The sequence below is a fragment of the Sphaeramia orbicularis genome, chromosome 10 (assembly GCF_902148855.1).
Source record: "Sphaeramia orbicularis chromosome 10, fSphaOr1.1, whole genome shotgun sequence".
NCBI lineage: Eukaryota > Metazoa > Chordata > Actinopteri > Kurtiformes > Apogonidae > Sphaeramia > Sphaeramia orbicularis.
This window is the reverse complement of record NC_043966.1, coordinates 36,346,309-36,367,680: the sequence shown is the minus strand read 5'-3', so window position 1 is coordinate 36,367,680 and position 21,372 is coordinate 36,346,309. Positions and strand designations below refer to the sequence as shown.

Below are 21,372 nucleotides of genomic sequence, written 5' to 3'. Positions count from 1 at the left end.
CAGCAGTACATTTCTTTGCAATATTGTCATATTTCACAAGAAAATGTGGTTTATGGAATGAACATCAGCTAGACTATAAACCACAGCTGCAAAATTCTAGCTTACTGAGTGAAGAGCAAGGAGTGATGAAATATAAATATGTATAAAATCATGTGTAAATTAATTTATCACGTTGGGTTGCAATTCATTCTTCATGCTTTTGTTGGTAATCTGTGCATTTGTGCTTTGATTCTCTCAGTAAAGCCAAAAGTCAGACTTCTTTTTATAGATTATTTTGATTATTTTTTAAACAATCCAGTGTGAAAATGTGCATCTCATTCCCTCACAGATTTAAGTGGAGGACGGTCGTGAATGTTTTAACATGTGCCGACTGAAGGTGAATATGGTTCCTGCTAACTTCACAGCAGTAAATGTAAACCATGCCATTAGACAAAAACAAGCTCAGGTGTAACTAATACCAAGTATGAAGGCTGTGGTCTGTTAAAGCAGGGGTTTCCAAGAAATTTAGTGTCTCATACATTCCAAATAACAGTAATATCTGCATTTTACTAACTCTGCCACTCCTCAGTAATCCTGAATAACTACAATTTGCTAACAAATCCAAGCTAACATCATAAATGCCTCATAACTATGGCATGTAATGGTAGCTGTCTAGCATCAACTAGCTAACTATCAGACAAACTACATTATGTTATGTGTTATACCAAATAAAAATAGGTCTACAACTCATTGTGGATCCTGAACCTACGTTGGAGAAGGACAGCATCAGGGGTTTAGTGTGTAAACTGTCTCTAATATTTCCATTTCTTAGCTAACAGTACCTACTGTTGCACTATTGCAGCTGTGGAGGCAGTGAAAATCTTGAGTGAGCATAAGGATTTTTTTCAGAACAATGGAAAAAAAACAGCATATGGGGTATTATTGATGAAAGCAGCAAACCATTCATTAGCTTATACCCATGCAGTACAAAACTGAATCTTTAAGCTAGTCTTGACACTGAAACACCAAACTGAGAGACTGATCTCATGAAATCGTGTTATATGTCACACCAGTTCTTATGGCATTTGGCGTGCTAGACGTACGGATTTTTGACCTTTCACATGTTATTCAACACCATTTAACCCTGACCCTCAGTGTGTGGTATTTGATGCAGCATGAACAAACACACGGAAAGCTTATAATGCGTGCAGATAACATGCCAATTAAAAGTGGCGTGTATATTTACGTGAGTCATGACATCACGTTGAAACTGGAATCCAGCCATCATTAGCCTTCTTAGCTACACCTTCATTCATCATGAGCAAAATCTGTTCTAACCATTACCAAAAGCCAAACCAGTTTAAAGCCCACTGACATGTTTTTCTGTTAAATGTTGATCGGGAAAGTACAATGTAAAATAAACACAACATGCTTTACTCTTCTTGACGTTTGTGTATGTGATATGACTGTTTGTGTGACCAACATTAGAGACATCTTGAAAGACATTTTGTGTTTTTCATGATATTCATACAGAACAGTACTGTTTGGTGTTTTGACTTATTTGGCGGTAAGCAGTTTGGCTTATGTACGCAAAATAATTAAATTTCGGAGGTTGCATATGTCCTCAATATGTGGTATTTCCTGATGTATGTTTGCAGTATGAAGGAAATGTCCAGGCTGAAGTTTGAGTTTCATGCTCCACATTGAACTGCTCTCAGTATTCCAGAGGGTGTGGTCAGGTGTGAAGTGAGCTGTTCTTGTGATCACACCTGGATGATGCATCACAGAAGGAGGATCTTTAAACCTCCTCTTTTCATGCTTCTCCACTGTTAACTCTGCTTGCTCATCTTAGGTTATTTTCTTAAAGAACAATAAATGTTCCTTTCAAAGATGTGGATTTCTCTGCTGCTGTCAGCTGTCATTTCAGTATCAGACTAAAATGAAAAAGAACACTAAATGTCATGATTAGATGATTATTTCAAAAACTACAGAAGTATTAAACATGTCATCCAAATCTCACAGGAGACATTATGGATGCTTATTTGTTAAAATGTCAGAGGATATTTTTTAACTGCAATTGATTTTCATCAAAGATCTGTTTTATATTTAGAATTTTCTGATTTCAACATTACATTTTCAGACATCTATATCTATGTTTTTAACGAAATAATGATGCAACAGTGAAACTAGCACAGCTTATTTATTGCATTCAGCCCCACTCATAGTGGTATATTAATCAGTACTATTAACCCCACCACTAGGAGGTGCTAAAGTGAGAAATGCTCCAATTATAAAAGGCAATAGACCCTTAAAATGTTCAATACAGTGACCATAAATATGTCTTTACTTTCTGTACTAATAAAGAAACTGTAGTTTGGAACAAAATCTAAGTTCTCTGAGATGAGCTAAAGTTGTTTTGAGCTATTAATGCAAGACTAATTGATGCATCTTGAAGGAAAATAGCTAAAAAAAAAAAAATTACTGAAACACATTACAGACTCAGGTCAGGATGGAATTTTGAGTCTCTTTAAGGTGGAGGAAGAAATAAGAAACAGAATATGGATAGCGCACTGCAGAGCTTATGGACAGGACACACAATGTTGCAAGTATGTATGTAACAGAGGGTGAAAAAACCCTCTGATCCACTTCAAAGCCCTTCATGAATCATATAATTTATGTGTCTCTGGAGCTCGTAGTCCACCACTCCTCAAAGCAGCATGTGAATCATGTGTGTTTTTCTCTGGATCTGTATTTCCTACTCCGGCAGCAGCAGCAGATGATGATGATGATGAGCCATCCGGGGCATCAGATCTCCACTCGCTCCCCTCTCTGTGGGGCATCCTCTGCAATGAACCCTGTTAATTTGCCCCGGGAGTCACCTTAAGCAGGTAACAGACACTTGTCCAATGTCTCAACAATGAAAACGAGGTTCATTAGTCCTAATTGTTTGCGTTTCGTCTGCTTTTTTAAAGCCTGCCAACTCTCTTAACAGGGGCAGTCACTCACAGCTCCACACATAACACGCTTGTCACCACAAACACACTTCAAAATCCTGTGTTCTGCGGCCCCCGTGCTCTGCTGTAACTTTTCACACCCACGCACCCTCTGCTCCCCAGATCCACATAAAAATGCCATTGTTATCCAGCTGTGCTTTTCTCTCCTGAACTGGATTGCTGGCTTTTAAGATGGAAAAGAGAGGCTGATTATTAGGAGATGAGCAAACGTTGGCTGCAGAGAGAGCAGCAGCTCACCCAGGATGGGGGGGTTAAACTCTGAATGCTAATGCGAGGCTGGAGAAAGGGCAAACGGGCCTATTGAAATGCAGAGTTCACGTGTTTTCTTAGGGTAATATTGGGGCAATGTTGAAACAGCACGCATTATGAGAGTGAAAGGTCAGTTTAATGTTAGTCAGCAGGAACAGGGAGAATAGCTGACTATCAGGAATTGTTGCATTTTCTGCCTGACTGATTGGCTCCTTATGAATATGTATTTCTTGGTCACACAAAGATGTTTAGGCTTGGGTACTTTTTGAGCTTGAGGTGTCATCAAACAGTGCATGGAAATTAAAATAACAATTTAATTCAGGTGCTTCAGTTAGCATGAGCTCCCCAAATCCAGTCCAATTTTTTTTTCTTTTTAACCAAGCTGAATGTTGAAATTCCTCTGCCTGGAGAGAAAACCTTGAAACATGTCATGTCGTTCAAAGCTCATTCACGTCTAATTACCATGGCGCTGGACCATTTTCTTACCTTTTGTTGGCCTATTGAAGAGCAGCGTCGGGCCCACGCTCTAACCGTGCACACACAGCTCCATCATCATCCTCCTCCTCCTGCTCCTCAGCGAAACCCCTGGCTTCCCCTGCAGCAGCCGCAGTCACACAGAATGAATGGAGCCGTCTGAGGAATGCGGACACAAAAGGAGGAATGTCATTTTGCTGAGTGCTACCCCCCGAACCAGGGGACGTGTGCACAGACAGACACACAACACCCCACAAGCCCAGGCATGTCTGAACACAGGGGGTAAAAAGTCCTATTATGACTTATTTTTTTTAATTAAAGGATTTCCTAACAGGGAAATAGAACATGCAATGTGGTCTTTATTAGTTAAGTATAAGAAGAAATGTCTGAATAGATGAAAACATGGACTTGGATGCCATTAGTTATTATGAGGGAATTTTAAATTCTTACTCTAATAAAGCTGCATTCCTCAAACTTAGGCTCAAGGCCCAAAATGGGTCACAGAATCTTTTTAGCAGGTTGTCACAAAATCCATAAAGTACATAAAAATGCAGTGCTATTTGAACTAATGCTCCAAATTTAAGTCATGGGATGTAACTCAACTATAAATATGATGTAGCTGTACTTAAAACTTTCCCATTTTATGGTACTTTATGCTTCAACTCCTCATTTTCACTCAACTACATTTGTTTGACACTTACAGTAACTTTTTACATAAAAAAAAACAAAACAAAAACAAATCAAATATCATATGACAAAGCTCAGGTCAACTCATCTCCATATCAAACTCCATATCAACAAAGTACATCATTAAAATCAGAGCTGAAATGATTAATTAATTAATAAATTGACTAATTGAATCAATTAAAAAAAATATTCAATTCCAGTTTTCCTGAATTTTGCCAGTTTTTAAGAACTGGTTCTGCTGTTGTGTTTCAAATGGACAATTATTGTGATGCACATGACACCAGGATCCACACAAAGTTGTACATCAGTTACACTTGAAGTTGTTAGTAAGTTGGATATGAATTTGTTGACAACTGCACATATTGTCTGTAGATGTCTTTTATAATTTTTATACTATTGTTATTTCTATATAGATATTTTAATATATCCTTTCACTTTTATACTTTTTGCGTTTGCTGTTTCAGCTGGTTCTGGAATAAAGGACAAGTTGTTTGCCATTTTCAAACATGTCTTTTTGATATTTTTACTATTTTTTGTCTATTCAAATAATTGTTTAATCAAATCAAGGAAAATAATTTATAGATTACCGATTACAAAAATAGATATCTGCAGCTTTAATTAAATGCTCTTAGCATCTCTAGTCACATCTTTGGACTATTTACCTGTTTTATCAAGCTCTGAAAAGTTTGACATCAAGATACTGTATTTCTCTGCCCTTTTAACCTCCTATATTCCACCACAGCCCCAGAGATCCTTAAATGCCCTGCTTACAGTTTCAACTTCCAAACTGAAAATAAAGGTGACGGAGCATTTGCGATCGGGATGTTTAGGTCTATTTTTTCATTACATCTTTCCTTAAAATGCACTTTTACAGTTTAGGTTTCCTCTCATCCATGCACTTCACATTTTCCTTGATTCCTTATGTTGTTTTCATTCGGATTTTAAGGCTTTCCATTATTATTGCTGTTTTTATGTGCTCTTTTATTGAGGTCTTTTATAGAATTTCTGATGCCATCTTATCGTGTAAAACGCTTTGTGAACTTTGTATTTAAAAATTTGTAATGCAAATAAAGTTTACTAGTATTATTATTATTTTATGACTTCTATGATGTATCTGTCACAGATAATATATACAAATTAGAGCTGTTACAATTACAATGAATCAAATAATTGAGAAAACGGCCAACAGATTACACGACGGGGAAACTAATCATTTGGTGCTGCAATAATGGTAATATAACGTTTTGAAAAGAGCCCTTCAACTGTATTTTTTTTTTTTTTCACTTTTGAAGTACATTTAGCTGAATATACTTTTACTGAAGTAACATTTTGAAGTTATTACATTTACTTGGAGTATTTTCCATTCTATGGCATTAATACTGTTTCAGATGTAAAAAATATTTTTCCACTTCAACGCAAACATAAAAAGTGGTGTTATTTGCTTCATTGATCTGTTCATCTAAGATTCATGGAACATTTGTTAAAAATGTACATGTTATGCCAATTTGTAATACCTATATTTCAGTGAATTTATGTGCCGGCTACACCCCAAGTTCTACTTTTTTGGGTCTTGAACTGAAAAAGTTTGGGAACCCCTGCAATGAAGTCTGTCAGAGCCGGTGGAAACAGTCGAGTTTCCTAATGTTATAAAAAAAAGTAGCACTTAGCATGGACGACAAAGGTCAAGGTGGAGTTAAACAAACTGCTTCTGAGAATAGAAAAAGAAAACATCGCAACATACTGAGAAATATGAGTCAAGAGGAGAGGAAACCCTCCCAATTAAGGACACAAGCAGATACATTCAATATGGAGGTGGCAGAGTTCATGTAACGTGTTATTTGTTTTATTTATCTCATAGTAATCTTCATGTTTTATGCCATTTATTTAATTGTGCATTTAACAGCAAGTCTATAATAGTACTTAATGTTCATATTGTTCTTATAATTGCACTTCTAACATTGAATCTTCTCATGCTTGCATTCAGTTTTTTTTTTTTTTACTGGATGGAAAAACAGCCTATTTGTGCATCTAAATGTATTTATGTTGCATATTTTATAAGGATTGATCATACATGTTTGTCTTCTCAATGGCCTATTCAAGATAACACCAAAAGATAAAATGGCTATTAAAAAAATGCAGGAACTGCCATTTATGCACAAATTTGCTATTTTCTGTTATGTATAGATGAGGTCTGCCTGTTCTGAATAGACTCAGGATGACGCGCCTCTTATGGAAAACTTGTGGAAACAGTGATTTATGAGATTGAAGCTATAAAATAATGCATACTTTGAAAGTGTTCTCATTTTTTGGAGTATGTGCCTACATGTACAGCTCTAGCGAGGTTTCAACAGCCTGTTTATTGTAGTTTAGAACAGTGACAGGCAGCTGCCCCGTTGCTAACAGGACACAGCCTGAGCTATGTTTGTGTAAGGACCAGGCCTGTAATTTTGACTCCATGGTTACTGTAACACCAGCCGATTTTAATCCGAGGGATTTCAAACAAACTAAGATGTACTGAATTATAAAGGCTGAGCAAAAACAACACAGAAACGTCTCCAGTGTCGTGTACTTTCTTGCTATGTTAATCACAGCGGTGCAATAAATAGACCAGTATAAAGTATTTTGTAAAATAAATAATGCTGTGACGTTTTGTTTTGTTAAAGGGAAATCTTCTAATCTCAACAGGGCATACGGGGGTCTTCAAGAGTTAACAAACCAGAAGAAAACACTTTACCTTCACTGATTAATTCACTTATTTCAAGTTAGGACAGTGAGGGAAACATGCAGATAACCTGTTGGGTTCAAAGGGGTTTTATCTGTGCTATTATCTCCACACTGACAGTAAAAACAGATAAGGGGCCAGTGTCAAAACCCAGGTCAAATGGGGGTCTGTAATTAAAGGGATTTGTGAATGTGAGGACTGTTGGTTATCTAACGTGTGCTCTTTATGTTAATGGACTGGTAATAAGTCATCATGTAAAGCAGTGCACAGACTGGCTCCACCTTCTGCTCCAGTCCTGATTTTCAGCACCGTGGTAACTACTAGTCTAGACATTAAAGAAGCCCAGAGTCAGGGTTTGAAGTCCCTGCTCCATGCTCCACCCCTGGTGTTCCTGTTTTCCAGGTCTTTGTCCCCGGAACTTGCACTCACTCCTGGGTGTCCACCAGGGTTTTCTGCTCGCATCTGGATCCCAGTACGACTAACATACAGTCCAGCGTCCTGTCCTCCAGAAACCACCGTCTCCTCCAGTTTGGAAAGAAAGCAAGAAAGGAAGAAAAAACACTTATCGGACAACTTTCTGTCTCCTACTCTCTCACTGTGGTCTGTGCTTTTCGTCGAAGCTGTGAAGCAGTAGTGGGAATCTGAGATTCCTGCTGCAATTAAAAAAAAAAAAAAAAAAAGAAAAGAAAAGTTTTTTACGCGTTTTTAAACTCTTGTGTTTTGCCCCGTCGGGCTTTTTTCGTCAGAGTCTGGAACCCGACTTTAATCCCGCATACCGTAGCTTTCAGGCGGACATCGTTTGAGCAGTGTTGAAGGTTATTTTCGGCGTTTTTCCCCCTCGAAGTTTGTTTCAGAGGTGGCCTCAGAGCTGAATGAAGTGTCTGTTGAGCTGAAGGAATCAGCGCGTCTCCATGAGGAAACTCAGCGTGGGAGTCGCTCAAACTTTGTCCTAGCCTACACACACCTGAGCGGTTATCTCCACTTTTTCCGTGTCGTTAACGTTTTTTCCCAGTTTCCAACACGCGCACAATGAAGACTGTGCTCGTGCTGTGTGTGCTGTGTACTCTGGTTGTGTTGTCTGTTTCGGGGACCGCGGAGCAAAAGTTGAAAAACTGCAACGAAGTCCGAGCCGCTTACAGCTCCAAGGGCTTCAACGTCAACGATGTGCCCAACAAAGGGATACACGGTGAGTTTCTTCATCTGGGATGGCTTAAGGGCCTGTTTTTAACCTCAAACACAGTCGTCTGGAGCGGTGGTTCTCAAACAGGGGCCGGGGACCCCCCTGTGAGCCGTGGAAAGGTGTCCTTGTAGTCCTGAGACATATGGAGAATTTTTTAAGCTAGCAAAGTTAGCAAAACAGTAAGAGGCTAAAGGTCACTTTAATGAACTATACTGTGTTTTGTGCTATAGCACTGTTTAGCGTCTTATTTACGCTAACCATAAAATGGTTTGCAGATGGTTTTCTTGTCAGACTCTATGAATATTTAACATCAAAGAAAAGGCTTTAACAGACTTACAACCAGCAGTTAACATGTCAGGTTTATGTATACATATTTTGGGCCTCTGTCAGAGTTTATATGGAAACACTGTTCGTCATACAGCTGTTTTATTCATGTGTTAAAAGTTACAGTACATTGTTAAGTTGGGGAAGCAGCACAGAAACATTTGGGGACGAGTTCCTCAGGCAAATGTGCAGCTGGCAACAGTTCATTGTTCCAGTGGGTAAATATAGTCTTCATTTAGGAAATTGTTGTAGGTCATTCATAACAATAAAGAGGTATAATCAACACACAAACTGTACTCCCCACTGAAAGAAACCAGCCCTGTGTTTATTTCCAAACTTCCTTTAGTAGAGTCTACCAGGGCTGTGAAGTGCGGGCAGCCGGCAGTGATTTAGTAAACATTCCTGTGCATTGTGAAGCAGGCTTATGGATTTTTTCCCCCCTCTCATTCTCTACTTTTTTTCCTTTAACTTTTTTTTTTTTTTTTTTGATGTGCATGTAGGCACACATTGTACTTCTGCATCTGCCTCTAGTCAGCACAAGAGGATGTGCGCTCCAGTGAAAACCACCAGGTCATAAATTAAAAACAAAAAACTGTTCAAACAGAGGTGAGAAGGCAAACCAATTGAGCTAATCATGAGTTAAACCAAGTAATGGAAACTGATGTAGGGGGGGCTTTTACAGTGAAGGGTTGAGTGAAGCAGAAGGGAAGGGGGTTGGGGTTCGAAATTCCACTGTGCCCCGCATACTTTAAATCCCTCCCTTCTCTCATTTCCTTTTCATTTTTTTATGGTGGTTAAAGTGAATATGCACACGTATAGTCAAAACCCTCAGTTCAATTCAGTTTGGTTGCCAGTTTTGCAGCGGTTTCACCATGACGTTCTTGTTTACAATTATAGAAGTAGGTCATATAGGCATGGATGCTGTCATGTTGGGGTCTTGTTTTCTCCCCTTTTTATTTTAAACTTCTTTTTCCTAGTTCAGGTTCATCTTGGCACATTTTTTCGCTTGTCATAAACTGTTTTATTTTCTGCAGGATTATTACAGCTGACAAGGGTGACTGATTTGTATGTGCCCTCTTTATTGTGCTGAAGTTCTTTATGAGTTTACTTTGCATAGTAAGAGGGTGTTGAGACTGTCTTTTCCTATTGAGGCTCATTAGAATTGGGTGTGACTGTCATTTTTTTTACCCTGCATTTCACACAGGTCTATAGGTTTCTTTGTTTCTGTCTGTATGTCTTTGTGATGCTAAATGTCACTGAGAGTACCCCAACATGTCCGCATTGGTCGGATTTAATTGTCTTGCATCTCTGGGTTTTTGAAAGGAAGAGGATCTGAATGAAGGCAGTGTTATTGTGCAGGTTTGTGTGCTATACACACACGTGCCTTTTCTTTACAATAGGTTCTCCGTGTATATCTGGGCCTTCAAGCAAGGCTGGCCTCAGTGAGCAGCTCTTTGTCATTGATAGAGACTGAGATAATTGATCCATAGAAAGCAACAAGGTTTACTGTCATTAAAGCAGTGTTTGGGAGGTGGCGGTGGGGGTCTTTGCAAAGCAAAAAAGCTGATACAAAAGCTGTGTTCGCTCTTGAAATGCTTCGTGTTTCTAGGGGAGAAATGGCTCCAGATGTGCAGCCTAATTGAACTTCAGTCATGTTTGTCAGAACTCCACTTTGTAATAGGTCATACTCCAAACATTAATTCTCTCTTTGCCATAACACTGTCTGTGTTTAAATTGAGCTGGATGTGAGGGTGCACAAGGGTTACAGCGTGGAGTATGTGCATGTCGCAGTTTGAGATTATACCGGTAATAATCCAGGAAAAGCTTGTTTTGCTTTGTCTCCAGCAGTTGAAATAGTCAGAATGCAGGGGTTTTCCCACTATGCATCTAAACCCTTTTGGAGACCCCACCTAAGCCTAATTGATGTAAAATTAATATGGAGAGCACTGAGTCTCACTAACAGACTTTTCCTAGATCTAATGGTTATAGTTGGCCCCCAGTGGACTACATCAAAATGCAAGTTTAGCTTTTTGCACTGTGTTTTGCTTCATTGTCTTCTCACTTTTCTAAATGGATAGATATTTCCAAATAGACACCCAACCCAGACCTCCATAAACTTCAGAAAACTGGTTAAAAGTAAAATTCTGTGAAAATAAGGTTTGCAGGTTTACTCAAATAACATTAGATATTCTTGTGGGATGATCCTAAATCCCAAAGCAACATGACCCCCAATGAAACCACAGCACCTAAGCACCCCCAGAAACCTAAGGAAAAATAATTATAAAATAACCACGGCCACATAGGAGTAGTGCTCATCCTGACAGTGTTTCTACTAAAATGTTGATTTTTAAAAAATATTTAACTGTAACTAGAAAGTTATGTTACTGCATATACTTGAGAAACAGACAGTTTTCTGAAATGCCTCCCGTCTCTAATACATCGAACATAAATAAGATGGGCTGAATATGAGTTTTATTGCAGATGTGGGATTCAAAACTTGCATTTTATAACCACAAACATCTTGTGTTATTGTTGGCAGGGCGGAGATAAGGATGTTTGTTACAATTCATATTACTAACGGGGCTCAGCTGAAGCCAGACTTGAAATTCAATAAAGATGGTTTAATGCAGTAAAACTGAAATGGAAAACCCTGATTGCTTGAGCATAGACAGAATTAAGTGATGCAGAGGAACAGCAGGCTCAGTTGGTGAATTCCTTGTTGATCCCATGGTATCAATCTTTTACCGCTCACGTGGAAACAGTTCAAGACCTAATTTCCAAGTTTCTTGTCTGCTGGATGATGATTTGTTTAGGGCCTGTGGTTGAATACCGCTTTTAAATGGGAGATAAACCGCACTTGCAGTTCTAATGATGACAGATGAATATTGTCAGTAATCATACAGAATGTAAACGGCGGTTTTACTGTCTGAACTTATGTGCTAATAGTAGGTAGTGTTTTCTTTTTACTGCTATACTTGATACTGTGATAAATGTTAAAAGCTAAGTGTTACTGTGCAGTTGCAAGTTGTAGTAGGTCTCCAGGCTCTTCCTGAAGACAGAGCGGTTAACACTGACCAGATTGCAATCTGCCATGTCAAATTCTGCTCTTATGGAGGGCTGGCTGCTGTGATTCACTTTTTTGCAGCTCCTCAAGTAAAATCTGTTTTGGTTTACTCTGGCACTCAGGCTTGATGTCATGCTTCAGGTATGGGACAATGGCTAAGATCAAAGAGAAGAGGTTAGTTTTCCCTCCCTTCAGCACGGCGAACATCCCCTGCTCATAATCAGTTCAGTGCATTATGACTGAAACTCAAAGCGCGCATGACCTCAGCTCGTTGTTTTCCTCAGTAAGCTCGAGATATTTCGCTGTCTCGCATTGTGAGGGCTCCCTCCCTCTCAGCCGGTGGCTGCATGCCCTGCATCATTACAGTTTGGGAAATAACAGGTTGTGTTATTGCAGTGACATTCGGCAGATAAGATAAGAGCAGGGAGCGAGCTGGGGCACACACAGTCTGCGGCAGCTCTTATTGCCAGAAGGCCAATATTTGAGTGACTCTGCTCTGTCAAACTGAAGCTCAGAATGTTAACGCCTGTAATAATTAACTAATAAACTCCGAGCCAAGTGCATTACTTGACTGTCAAGGTCAATCCCATAAAACTCAAAGGACTCTTTGTTTTATTTGAAACAGTTCAAGCCTTATCATTCAGAATCTCTCCAGTGCTGCTCTTGGTAACGATGCCTGATATCTCCCAAGCATTTCCAAGAAGTTGGCTGAACAACCACTCTGCTTAAATACAAAATTCTTAGAAAAATACACAAGGCAGCAGAGAACTCTCATAATCAGTGCATTCCTTTTATAATTCAGCTGATCTGTGTGATCTGTTATATATCCAACTCTCTTCTATAGGTGTACTGCAAGAGAAAAAGTTGAAAAGTTACACATTAAACCAAGTACATCTGGACAAACTCATCACTTTACAGTGATGTTGCAGTTTATAGATTATATCCATATTGTGTGAAAAAGATGGTGTATCTTCCACATCAAATCAGGATTTATCTTTGCAAAAGGCCAGATGATATAACACAACCCCCAATAATGTTATTTAGTGGTGAAATGTGTAATATGTATGGTTACTTGAGCATTTGTAATTTTTTCTCAATTTTTATTGTGGTTTTTGTTTGATACTACATAAATTTGTATTTTACACTTTCAATGAATCAGAAAAGGCTTTATTTTCATAATACTCAATGCCTTTAACAGTCAGGTGTTCAACTTGCCATTTATACATTAAACAAGAAAAACATTTTGAGTCCAAACGGGTGTTTAGTCATTACAGTGGAAGACTCCATCATAGCCCCACCCAAAGGCGTGGTTTTAACCAACTGTAAATTCAGTCTGACTCATGGTAATAAAGAAATACAAACATATCAAAACTGCCGGCATTCAGAGAAAAGGAGCACAATTCAGGTCATTTTAAAGAAGTCTCAACAAAAAGTTGTAAAGACATTATCACTGTGTCCCAAAGACTAATTTAAACATATCGATGATTGATTGGAAGAGAAAATGTGTGGAGATGAAAACTCCTGGCATTACAGCTAAAGCACAGTCTGATAAAATTCCTGAGCAGTGGGATAGACTTTTACAACCATGAGAATGTAGAATTATAAAACAACTCCTCAGCAGGCTTCACTGACCTCATTAGTTGTTTTTGAACAGCACTGAATATTTTTTATTTATCATTTGCCGTATGTAATTATTGATGGTGAATTAAAAGTTTTCCAAAACCTTCCCTAGGCTAAACACTGAGCAGCTCCTCTACCATGGTATCTGTGCAATCAGATAGGAGCAGTGATAATATGATGGTTCCTGTTGCCCTCTGCCTTGAATGTGTGACGTCTCCTTTCTGCCTGTTTGGCGAGCCTTTAGGATAATTGAGTTTAGGTATCATGAGGCTAAGGTCTTGTGAACCCAGGGGGAGCCTGGCTGCGACTTCCAGCATCCTGATGAGCCAAAGGAGGAAGGGAGGGAGGGCAGCTACACGTGCCTGCCAGCTCGGTGGTATCTCCCTTCTCTTATCAGCTTCCTGCGATCACACTGTGGTAGCTCTTGGATCGGGGGCTCTCGTGGTGTCACGTTCGGCTCCACCAGCAACAGTTCCCTTTTCTTTGCACCAAAACAAATCACCTTATCACAGCCCACAAAAAATTTAGATTGGGGAAAAATGTTCTAGCATAGATGTCCCAGAAACAACCTGGTTTTGTTGTTGCATTTAGTGGATTTGATGGGAAAAGGATGCTGTCATCTTCATTTAGTCTTTGTGTAGACTTGTTTTCAGCATGTAAAACTGAGGAATGTTAAGTTTTCCTCTTGAACTTATTTGGTATGCTCGGAGTGTAGCTTCGATTGAATAGTAGTGTGTGTGTGTTTTGTCTGAGCGTCCGTATTTCCATCTCTCCGCATCCTTTCCTTTGCCCACTCCCCCCCACAAATGGTCAAGTGAGTGAGAGATCAGTGGGGGGTGGATGCTGTGTGTGGGAACAATTGAGCACCCCCTTTTAGACTGGCTTGCCTGCCTGTCTCCCCCCCTTCTCCTCACCACATTCCACATTGGACCACCAAGACCTGTACATAGGAAGCCCTGGAGCTGGGAGCAACAAAGGGGGAGAGTTGGACAGACAGACTGAGGCAAGCATGAAGAGAGAGTGGGGGGATTTGACCGACAGGGAAGAGTTCTGTACAAGTGCGAGTCGAGCTGAAAGCCAAGGAGAAATGGTCGGCCCAGAAAGGAGCCAGAGAACCAGTGACACAGACTGAGAGAATCTGGGGATGCATACATACAGCATGACTCATCTTTAGTCATACAGGCCTGTACGTAGAGCCTACTCCTCTTAGTAACCCCTGTGAGCACACATGTCTGAGTAACACAATACAAGCTTTTAACAACAGGTTTTATCCAACAGGGCCACACAGCACACGCTTGGCATGAGTGAACTGAGTGTAACTAAACGGTACCATTTGGAAGGCTTGTGTGGCACTCTGCTTTGTGGTCTTCTGTTCTTTGATTTCAAGGAAGGGACCCTCAAAAATTCACTGTCAATGCTTTATTTTTCTTCCTTTTTACCACCTCTGGTCAATCTGACATATCCCCTGCCCTTTACTTGACTCCTGTGGATGCTGATGCTCATGCACAGCTGGTTGAGTATCAGCAGGTTGGAAAGGTGGTTTAGAGCCTGAGAAGCTGAGGTCAAATGCTTTTTTTAAAGGCTGTCTTACTAATGATAGTTTGGAATAGGACAAAGCTGATCGCCAAATAATTGGCCCATATCACCCCTTAATCACACCTAACTCACAGTAATAAAGACATTGGGATTATTGAACATCAGAATAAAGTACATCTGGAACAAAATTCACACATAAAAACCAAAGTGGGAGACATTTTAAAAAAATGTTTTAAACAGTTATTTTCTCTCAAAGTTAGTAATTTCTCATAAGAAGCCAGATATTAAGCACTATCTGGAGATACAGAATTTGCGTTGATTAATCATTCTATCTCTACTTAGATGTCACTAAGCTTAAGCTTTAAATTGTAACACATTTTTTGTGTACTTTGATTTGGTCTAATGTTTACATACATGCATTCAAACGTATTACTTCTTTTTATTCAGGCTAACAGTTATACAGCTACATAAAACCTGCTATGGGTCATATATATACTTAATTTGCTGTTTACCGCCATATGAACAAGACGAAGATTCATCCAGACCTGTGTCTTTGTTTAATGATATTGAAAATGTACATAGAAGTGTCTGATATCTGTAGACACCCTATTGATGCTTAGCTTTCTTTCTCTTTCTTTCTTGTCTTTCTTTTTTGTTCCTGTGATATTTGAGCTGCCGTACGTCTCCTTTGTGTTGATCACCTCAGTGCCAGTGTCACTCAGCCAGCTGTGAGGAGTGTGGCTAAAGGGCTGTGAGCTCTGATCTTAAACTGCAGGGGTGGAGTGCGAAGCCCCTTGCCTGACACAACAAGCCCCTGCTCACTCACTGAAGTCATATTCCCCTGTAACTGCCAGGGAGAGAATGTGGTTATGATGTAGGTGTAGCTTGGCCAAGGTTAATTGATTTCCTATGAAGCCACGGCAGGCTCGATGTCTGTGCTGATAGTTGTGATCATCATTAGGATTTGTGCGACTCACCAGAGGCCTGTGTGGTTTAAGAGAGCGGGAGGGACCAAAGCCAGGGACTTGCATGGGTGTTTGGGCTGAAACCCCAGTGCTGGGTGCTGGCCAGACGAGCCGTAATCCCTGCTAATTACTCCCAAGGCCTACATCAAGACTCCCACTGACGAGGCAGTCACTCACACTTAGCTCACTTTTCCAAACCGTAGTTAGCTTAATAGGTTTCCTAATATTTACCTAATCCCTCTGTGCACTGCTCACACTTGAATTTATTTTCATATAAATTATATTGTTTGAGATCAAAACGCCAGGTTTTTTCTTCAAAAGCCCTTTATTCTGGCAGACAAAAAGGGAGTAGGCGTATCTCTGGCTGCTTCACACAGCTATGTGAATTTGACTGACGAGTTGATGCCATGTGTTAAAAGCGGGTCATCAAAACCAAAATGTAAAAATCGAAGAAAACAAAGGCAGACATCCTGCTGGCTGCAGACCGATAAGTGAGGAAAACCGAAAAAAAGCACAGATGAAAGACTTGAATAGTTTGTTAAATGATGGCTCCAAAGCTGCAAATCATTTGGTCAGCGTTAGAGGGTGGTTTTCCCTGGCAGAAAAATTAGTCGTTATGTGGGAATGCAAGACGCCTTGCCAGGGGTTGAAATATTGTACATCATCAAAAATGCCAAGTAGCTGTGATTTATCGACACATCCACAAAATATCATCAAGACTGGACTGAACCATCCATGACTGAGGTGCATTAAAGCATTGTACCGTTAGGTTTAGACTTTCTGGTCTCTTTGACAGGCCGCAATGATTGGTTCTCTTCCCACCGCCTTTGCTGGTGTCCAGTTTCCTAAGGCCCAACAGGTATATCAGAATCTTTGTTGCCCTTTTGTAACTCTGAGCTTCCAGAAACCTGATCTTGTACCTGACCTCATTCTGCCTGGGGGTCTTCGTCGGGCCCCGTCCTGCCTCAACATCTGGTGGGCTTCAGCTGCTTTTGGATGTCTGTTATAAACATTGTCAAAGAGCTCCCTGTCCTTAGGAGGGGGTCGCTGGCTTTTACTGGCAACGATGAAATGTATTGTTTGTGAACTAAATCTTTTAAAAGCTCTCATATGTTTCAACAATGTGAGATTTTTTGAATTCTTTTTTTTTTTTCTCTTTTTTTGTTTTTTTGTAGATGTGGGCGAGAGAGGCTTTGCGATTTGTTATGTACAACTTGCACACGCAGAGGCATAAGACCAGTCCAAAAGGCTGTTTTTAAGTATAAAGCCTCCTTAGATAGTCTAGTGCATGGCTCTCAAGCAGTAAGTGAAGCACACCTTAAAGAGGACTTATTTGTAATCTCAACAGCAGCCCATTTCTCTGACAGCACAACAGTGTTTGCGTAGGGTCCCATGGTAAAGCACTTGGCCTTAAGTAAAGAGGGTTTTTCAATCTTCTCCTTTAAAGTCTGTTTTCATTTGTGTGCCGTGAGTCAGTGGAAAGACAGAGGGCTGGTGCGGAGGGACAAGCCAGGAAGATCTTTTGTGCCTCATATTTTTTCTTCTCCTTCGCTCCTTTTCCCTTGTGATAATCACACTGTGCTGTAACTTGTCCTCTCCGTTTGTCTGCAAAACCTCTGCTTGTCTCTGCAAATCTTGAACACAGCACACATACACACACATGCATACAGCTAAAACGTCAAGGTGGAATCTGTAGTAAAACAACACTGCAGCTCTGCGGCTCATCAAAGGCCACATAACCTGAAAGAAAGATGTGGAGAAGGTGAAAGATTAGACTGGTTGTTAACGTAAATCATTGTATCCACCTCCTTCTGATAGCTAGTGCAGTTGCTGAGAAGAGTGAAGCTTAAGTGGAGACACAGCAGGAAGAAAAGATTCGCTGTTTCCCTAGTTCAGAGCTTTGTGGTGTTTTTCCTTAATGCATGAAATTCATACAGTCCTGACAGAGGCATTTATGTTAAAACCATATGTCTGAATGCACGCGCTTGGATGTCAGGACAATCTCCAGTGGATGTTGTATTTACAAGGAGGAAGTTAAACAAGTTGCATTCATTTTATGTGGAACGTGGCGCATTAAATCTAATCTCACCCCCAAACCAACAGCTGTGTTTGAACTATAAATTCCCCACGTTTGCGCAAACATGAATCATGGCATCGAGCTCTGACAGAACTTACAAAAGTGTCAAGAGTTTGACCTTTTATGATCCAATGTCTTTGCTGCGCTTGTTGTTTATTTCCTGACCCCTGGCAGACCACAGTGCTTCATTTTGGGCCAAATATTTGCCATTATAGGCTTTACTTTTTGCAAACCAAATGAAACTTTTTTGTCTAATGGCCAATGTGGTGCATGACCTTTTCATGACTAATCACCAGAATAGCATATCAGCTTGTCTAATGACCTTTAATCCTCCCTTTTCGGTCTGTTTCTCTAGTCTGATGTCCCCTATTTTCCACCTTAGTGCTCACTTATACTGTAGTTTAGTTTAGTTTTAGCCCAGAAAGGTCCCAACAAGATGCTTTTTTTTCCCCTGAGGGTACATGTTTCTTGTTTAAAAAAAAAAAAAAAAAGCGATATCTGTGACACGCACTGCCACAGATCAGTGATTATGTAAAGCAGTAAGCAGTTTCTTTCTATTTGTATCTTCAAACCACAATCTCACATGCAGTTTTTATATAGTTAATGGTTTGCCATTGTTACTTTGGAATTTTAATGTTTTATGGAAAATTTGTCCACTGTAGTTGAATGATGTCCTCTTACTAACAGACGTCATGGGATCTGAAATCAGAAACTATATTAACGTTTTGATGCTAAAGTCAGAGAGTAAAACAGTCCTTTTTTGACTACAGAACCTTTTTTTGTTTAAAGTGTGCAACAGGTGGAGAGCCCTGAGAACAGGCTCAGTCCAGGGGCTGGCATTTGGTTTCTGACTCGGTAAATGTACTTGGGGAATGCAGGAGCGAGTGGAACCACTGACAAAGCAGTGACCTGGGAAGTGGTGTAGGCAGGGAGCTTTTGTGTAGGGAGACAAAGCCGGAGATGCAGGGCCGGGGAAGGGAGAGGGAAACAGACAGACAGAGCGAGAGGCCAGGGCAATGTTGTGGAATCTCCCCAGGGGCTTCTGGGTAAATGTTCATGGATGACAGCATTCTGGAATGTTCACAAATGGAGAGTTTTAATTGGCCAGAGGCCCCGACTGGTTTGGTAATCAGAAGTGGACTCTGGTGACAGAGGGCGCAGATTTATGAATCCCAGCGTGAGCTTTGTTCGCACTATCGTATGCCTTTTAGAAAATAAGTCACATTATGCAAACAACAGTGGTGGATTTGACCAAAGAGGAACATTTTAATGTGACAAATTTTCATTGTGAATGAGGAATCATCTCTGTTGGGAGTTTGTGGTGAGGCAGGAAAGCGCCTCTGTGCAAGAAGGGAGTTGATGAGACATGGAGGTTGAAATGCGCTTTGCTCAGCCTCGTGCTGTGCAGCAGCAGCAATACACGCATGCCTTTCTTTCTCATCACAGTCATGCCATGTGACAAGGAAATTTTGGCAGTTTGGTGTTTTGACAGCTGTATGGTGGAAGAGATTTTAATTCCCGACTTATTTAAGGAAACATGATTTTACGCAGACATTATCCAAAGCCTGGCTGGCTGTGTAGCTGAAAATATTCACTCCAGAGAGTAGTCCACTAAACCAAAAACTTCCTGCCTCATAAATGGATGGTGAGCATTGTTCTAAGTGGAATAAATCTTTCATGTCACAGTCCGTGCTGGTGTTTCCCAGGCTCACCGCTGCTGAACGCCTTCCTCCCTGCAGTAGATCCTGGTTTTATAGATGTTACTGAACTGTTATTTTGCACTAAACTCTAACTTTTCTGGTGTGTCATCATGTGAGAGCTGGCTGCCTTCTGATCAGCTGACTACTTGCTGAATGGCAAAATGATAATGAACAGTTTAAAAGAAAAAAAAAAACCAAACATTACAAGTGAATTGAGTTCTGATGTTTGGGGAAACTATATACAGCTATATTCCTATTATTGATATGCTTTGTGGTAGCTTTAACTGCTGTCTCCTCTTTTCACCAGTACTTATGTTTGTATTCAGACCATTTTAAAAAATCTATAATATTGCACACACTTTCGTCTTAAGGAGACAGTAATTTATTAACATAGCATGAAATGGATACATAGCCAAAATCTACACTTGATAAAATACACTCAAATACAGCTATTCAGCAGCCCTAAACCAGAGTTAAATGGGCACCTTCAGATAAACATCCTGATGTTTAGGTTCCCAATTTAAACAAAACATTTTACTGCTTTTTTTCAAGTGTTAAAAGCCATTACCGTCTTTAAAGTTACAGCCTTTACAGCCCATTGGTTAGTTACGAGGCAGCTGGAGCCTTGCAGGGAAAACTGTCATGTCCTTTGTGGTTTGCTGCAGTATTCTGCTTGTTAGTATTCACTCAGGTATTTATCTGATTATAGGAGCTTTTAATCTAGCCTAAAGCCTTGCATAAACTGAGACTCTGAAAGGTATCGTCCTTTACCTTTTATTTCCTCAGTATCCTTCATGAAAAGTGTAAATGAAACAGTGTTATAGAACTTCCAAACATGCTGTCTGCTCCGCTCTTCAGCTTCTCCATCCAGTTATGCTTGGAGACGTTAAGCAGCAGTCAAATGAAACACTTCACAGCAGAGCGAAGCGCTCGGCTTGGCATTGCTACCCACCATTTTGTTAAAACACTTCAGTCACTTTCAGAAACTGTCTGCCAGCACATTCACTCTCTTTTAGACCTTTTCTTATAAACTGAGAGCTGAAAAGCATTATTGGTTTGGCCAGAACTGCTATAAACTTGTCATTACTCTATTTTTGTAAGAGGCTGAAGTGTAGAAACAGAGTAGGTGGAAGTATTTTGCCCTGCCCTGATTATCTCCATATGAACAGGCCAGCCTCTAATAGTGGTTTCCGCTTACAGCGTAATGTTGCTGAACATTTTCGGCCTTTGCGGTGATCATGCCTTTACTTTAGTACACCCACGAACGCAGGATATTAATGTGTAGGATAAATGTAATACATGGATGTGTGCTCTGTTTATCTTGGCCTGAGTTTGATGTTATTTTAAAACTTATTCAGTTCAGGATTTATCTCTCTCTGTACATTTTCCCAGTTTTCTCTGTATAGCTACACAATATCTACAGGTTTTGTCAAGGTTCTTTGGTATACACTACAAAATACACTGACATTTAGTAGGAACCCTCTGCACATTATTCATGCTGAAGTAAAATCCTTTCTATTAGTAAAACTTTGCATACTGCAGGAAATTTATATGTTGTTTTGTGTTTCCAGAGCATTGTTTTTTGGTGTTTTTAGCTGAAGTATTGCAATAGGATGGTTTCCTTTCTGATATGACTAACTCCCAAGAGGAGACGTAGGAAAATCTGGATGTGGAAAGTGAACAAGATGCACTTTCCCTTCCCTTCTGGCATGATGCCCTTGAGCAAGTCTGCGGTCGTATTGAGCAGCAGCCCGACCTCGCGAATGTGTGGATGTTTGTAA

The 21,372-nt window shown here is 40.1% G+C and overlaps 1 protein-coding gene across 1 annotated transcript in view; it reads left to right on the top strand.

Moving 5' to 3' along the window:
• Nucleotides 1-7,497: 7,497 nt before the first annotated feature.
• The window catches only part of gpc4 (glypican 4), a 32,828-nt gene continuing 18,953 nt past the window's right edge, over nt 7,498-21,372 (top strand). Inside the window, exon 1 of the mRNA XM_030145791.1 lies at nt 7,498-8,311. Coding sequence (XP_030001651.1) covers nt 8,155-8,311 — 157 coding nt within the window. The 5' untranslated portion in view covers nt 7,498-8,154. The remainder of the gene's footprint in view (nt 8,312-21,372) is intronic.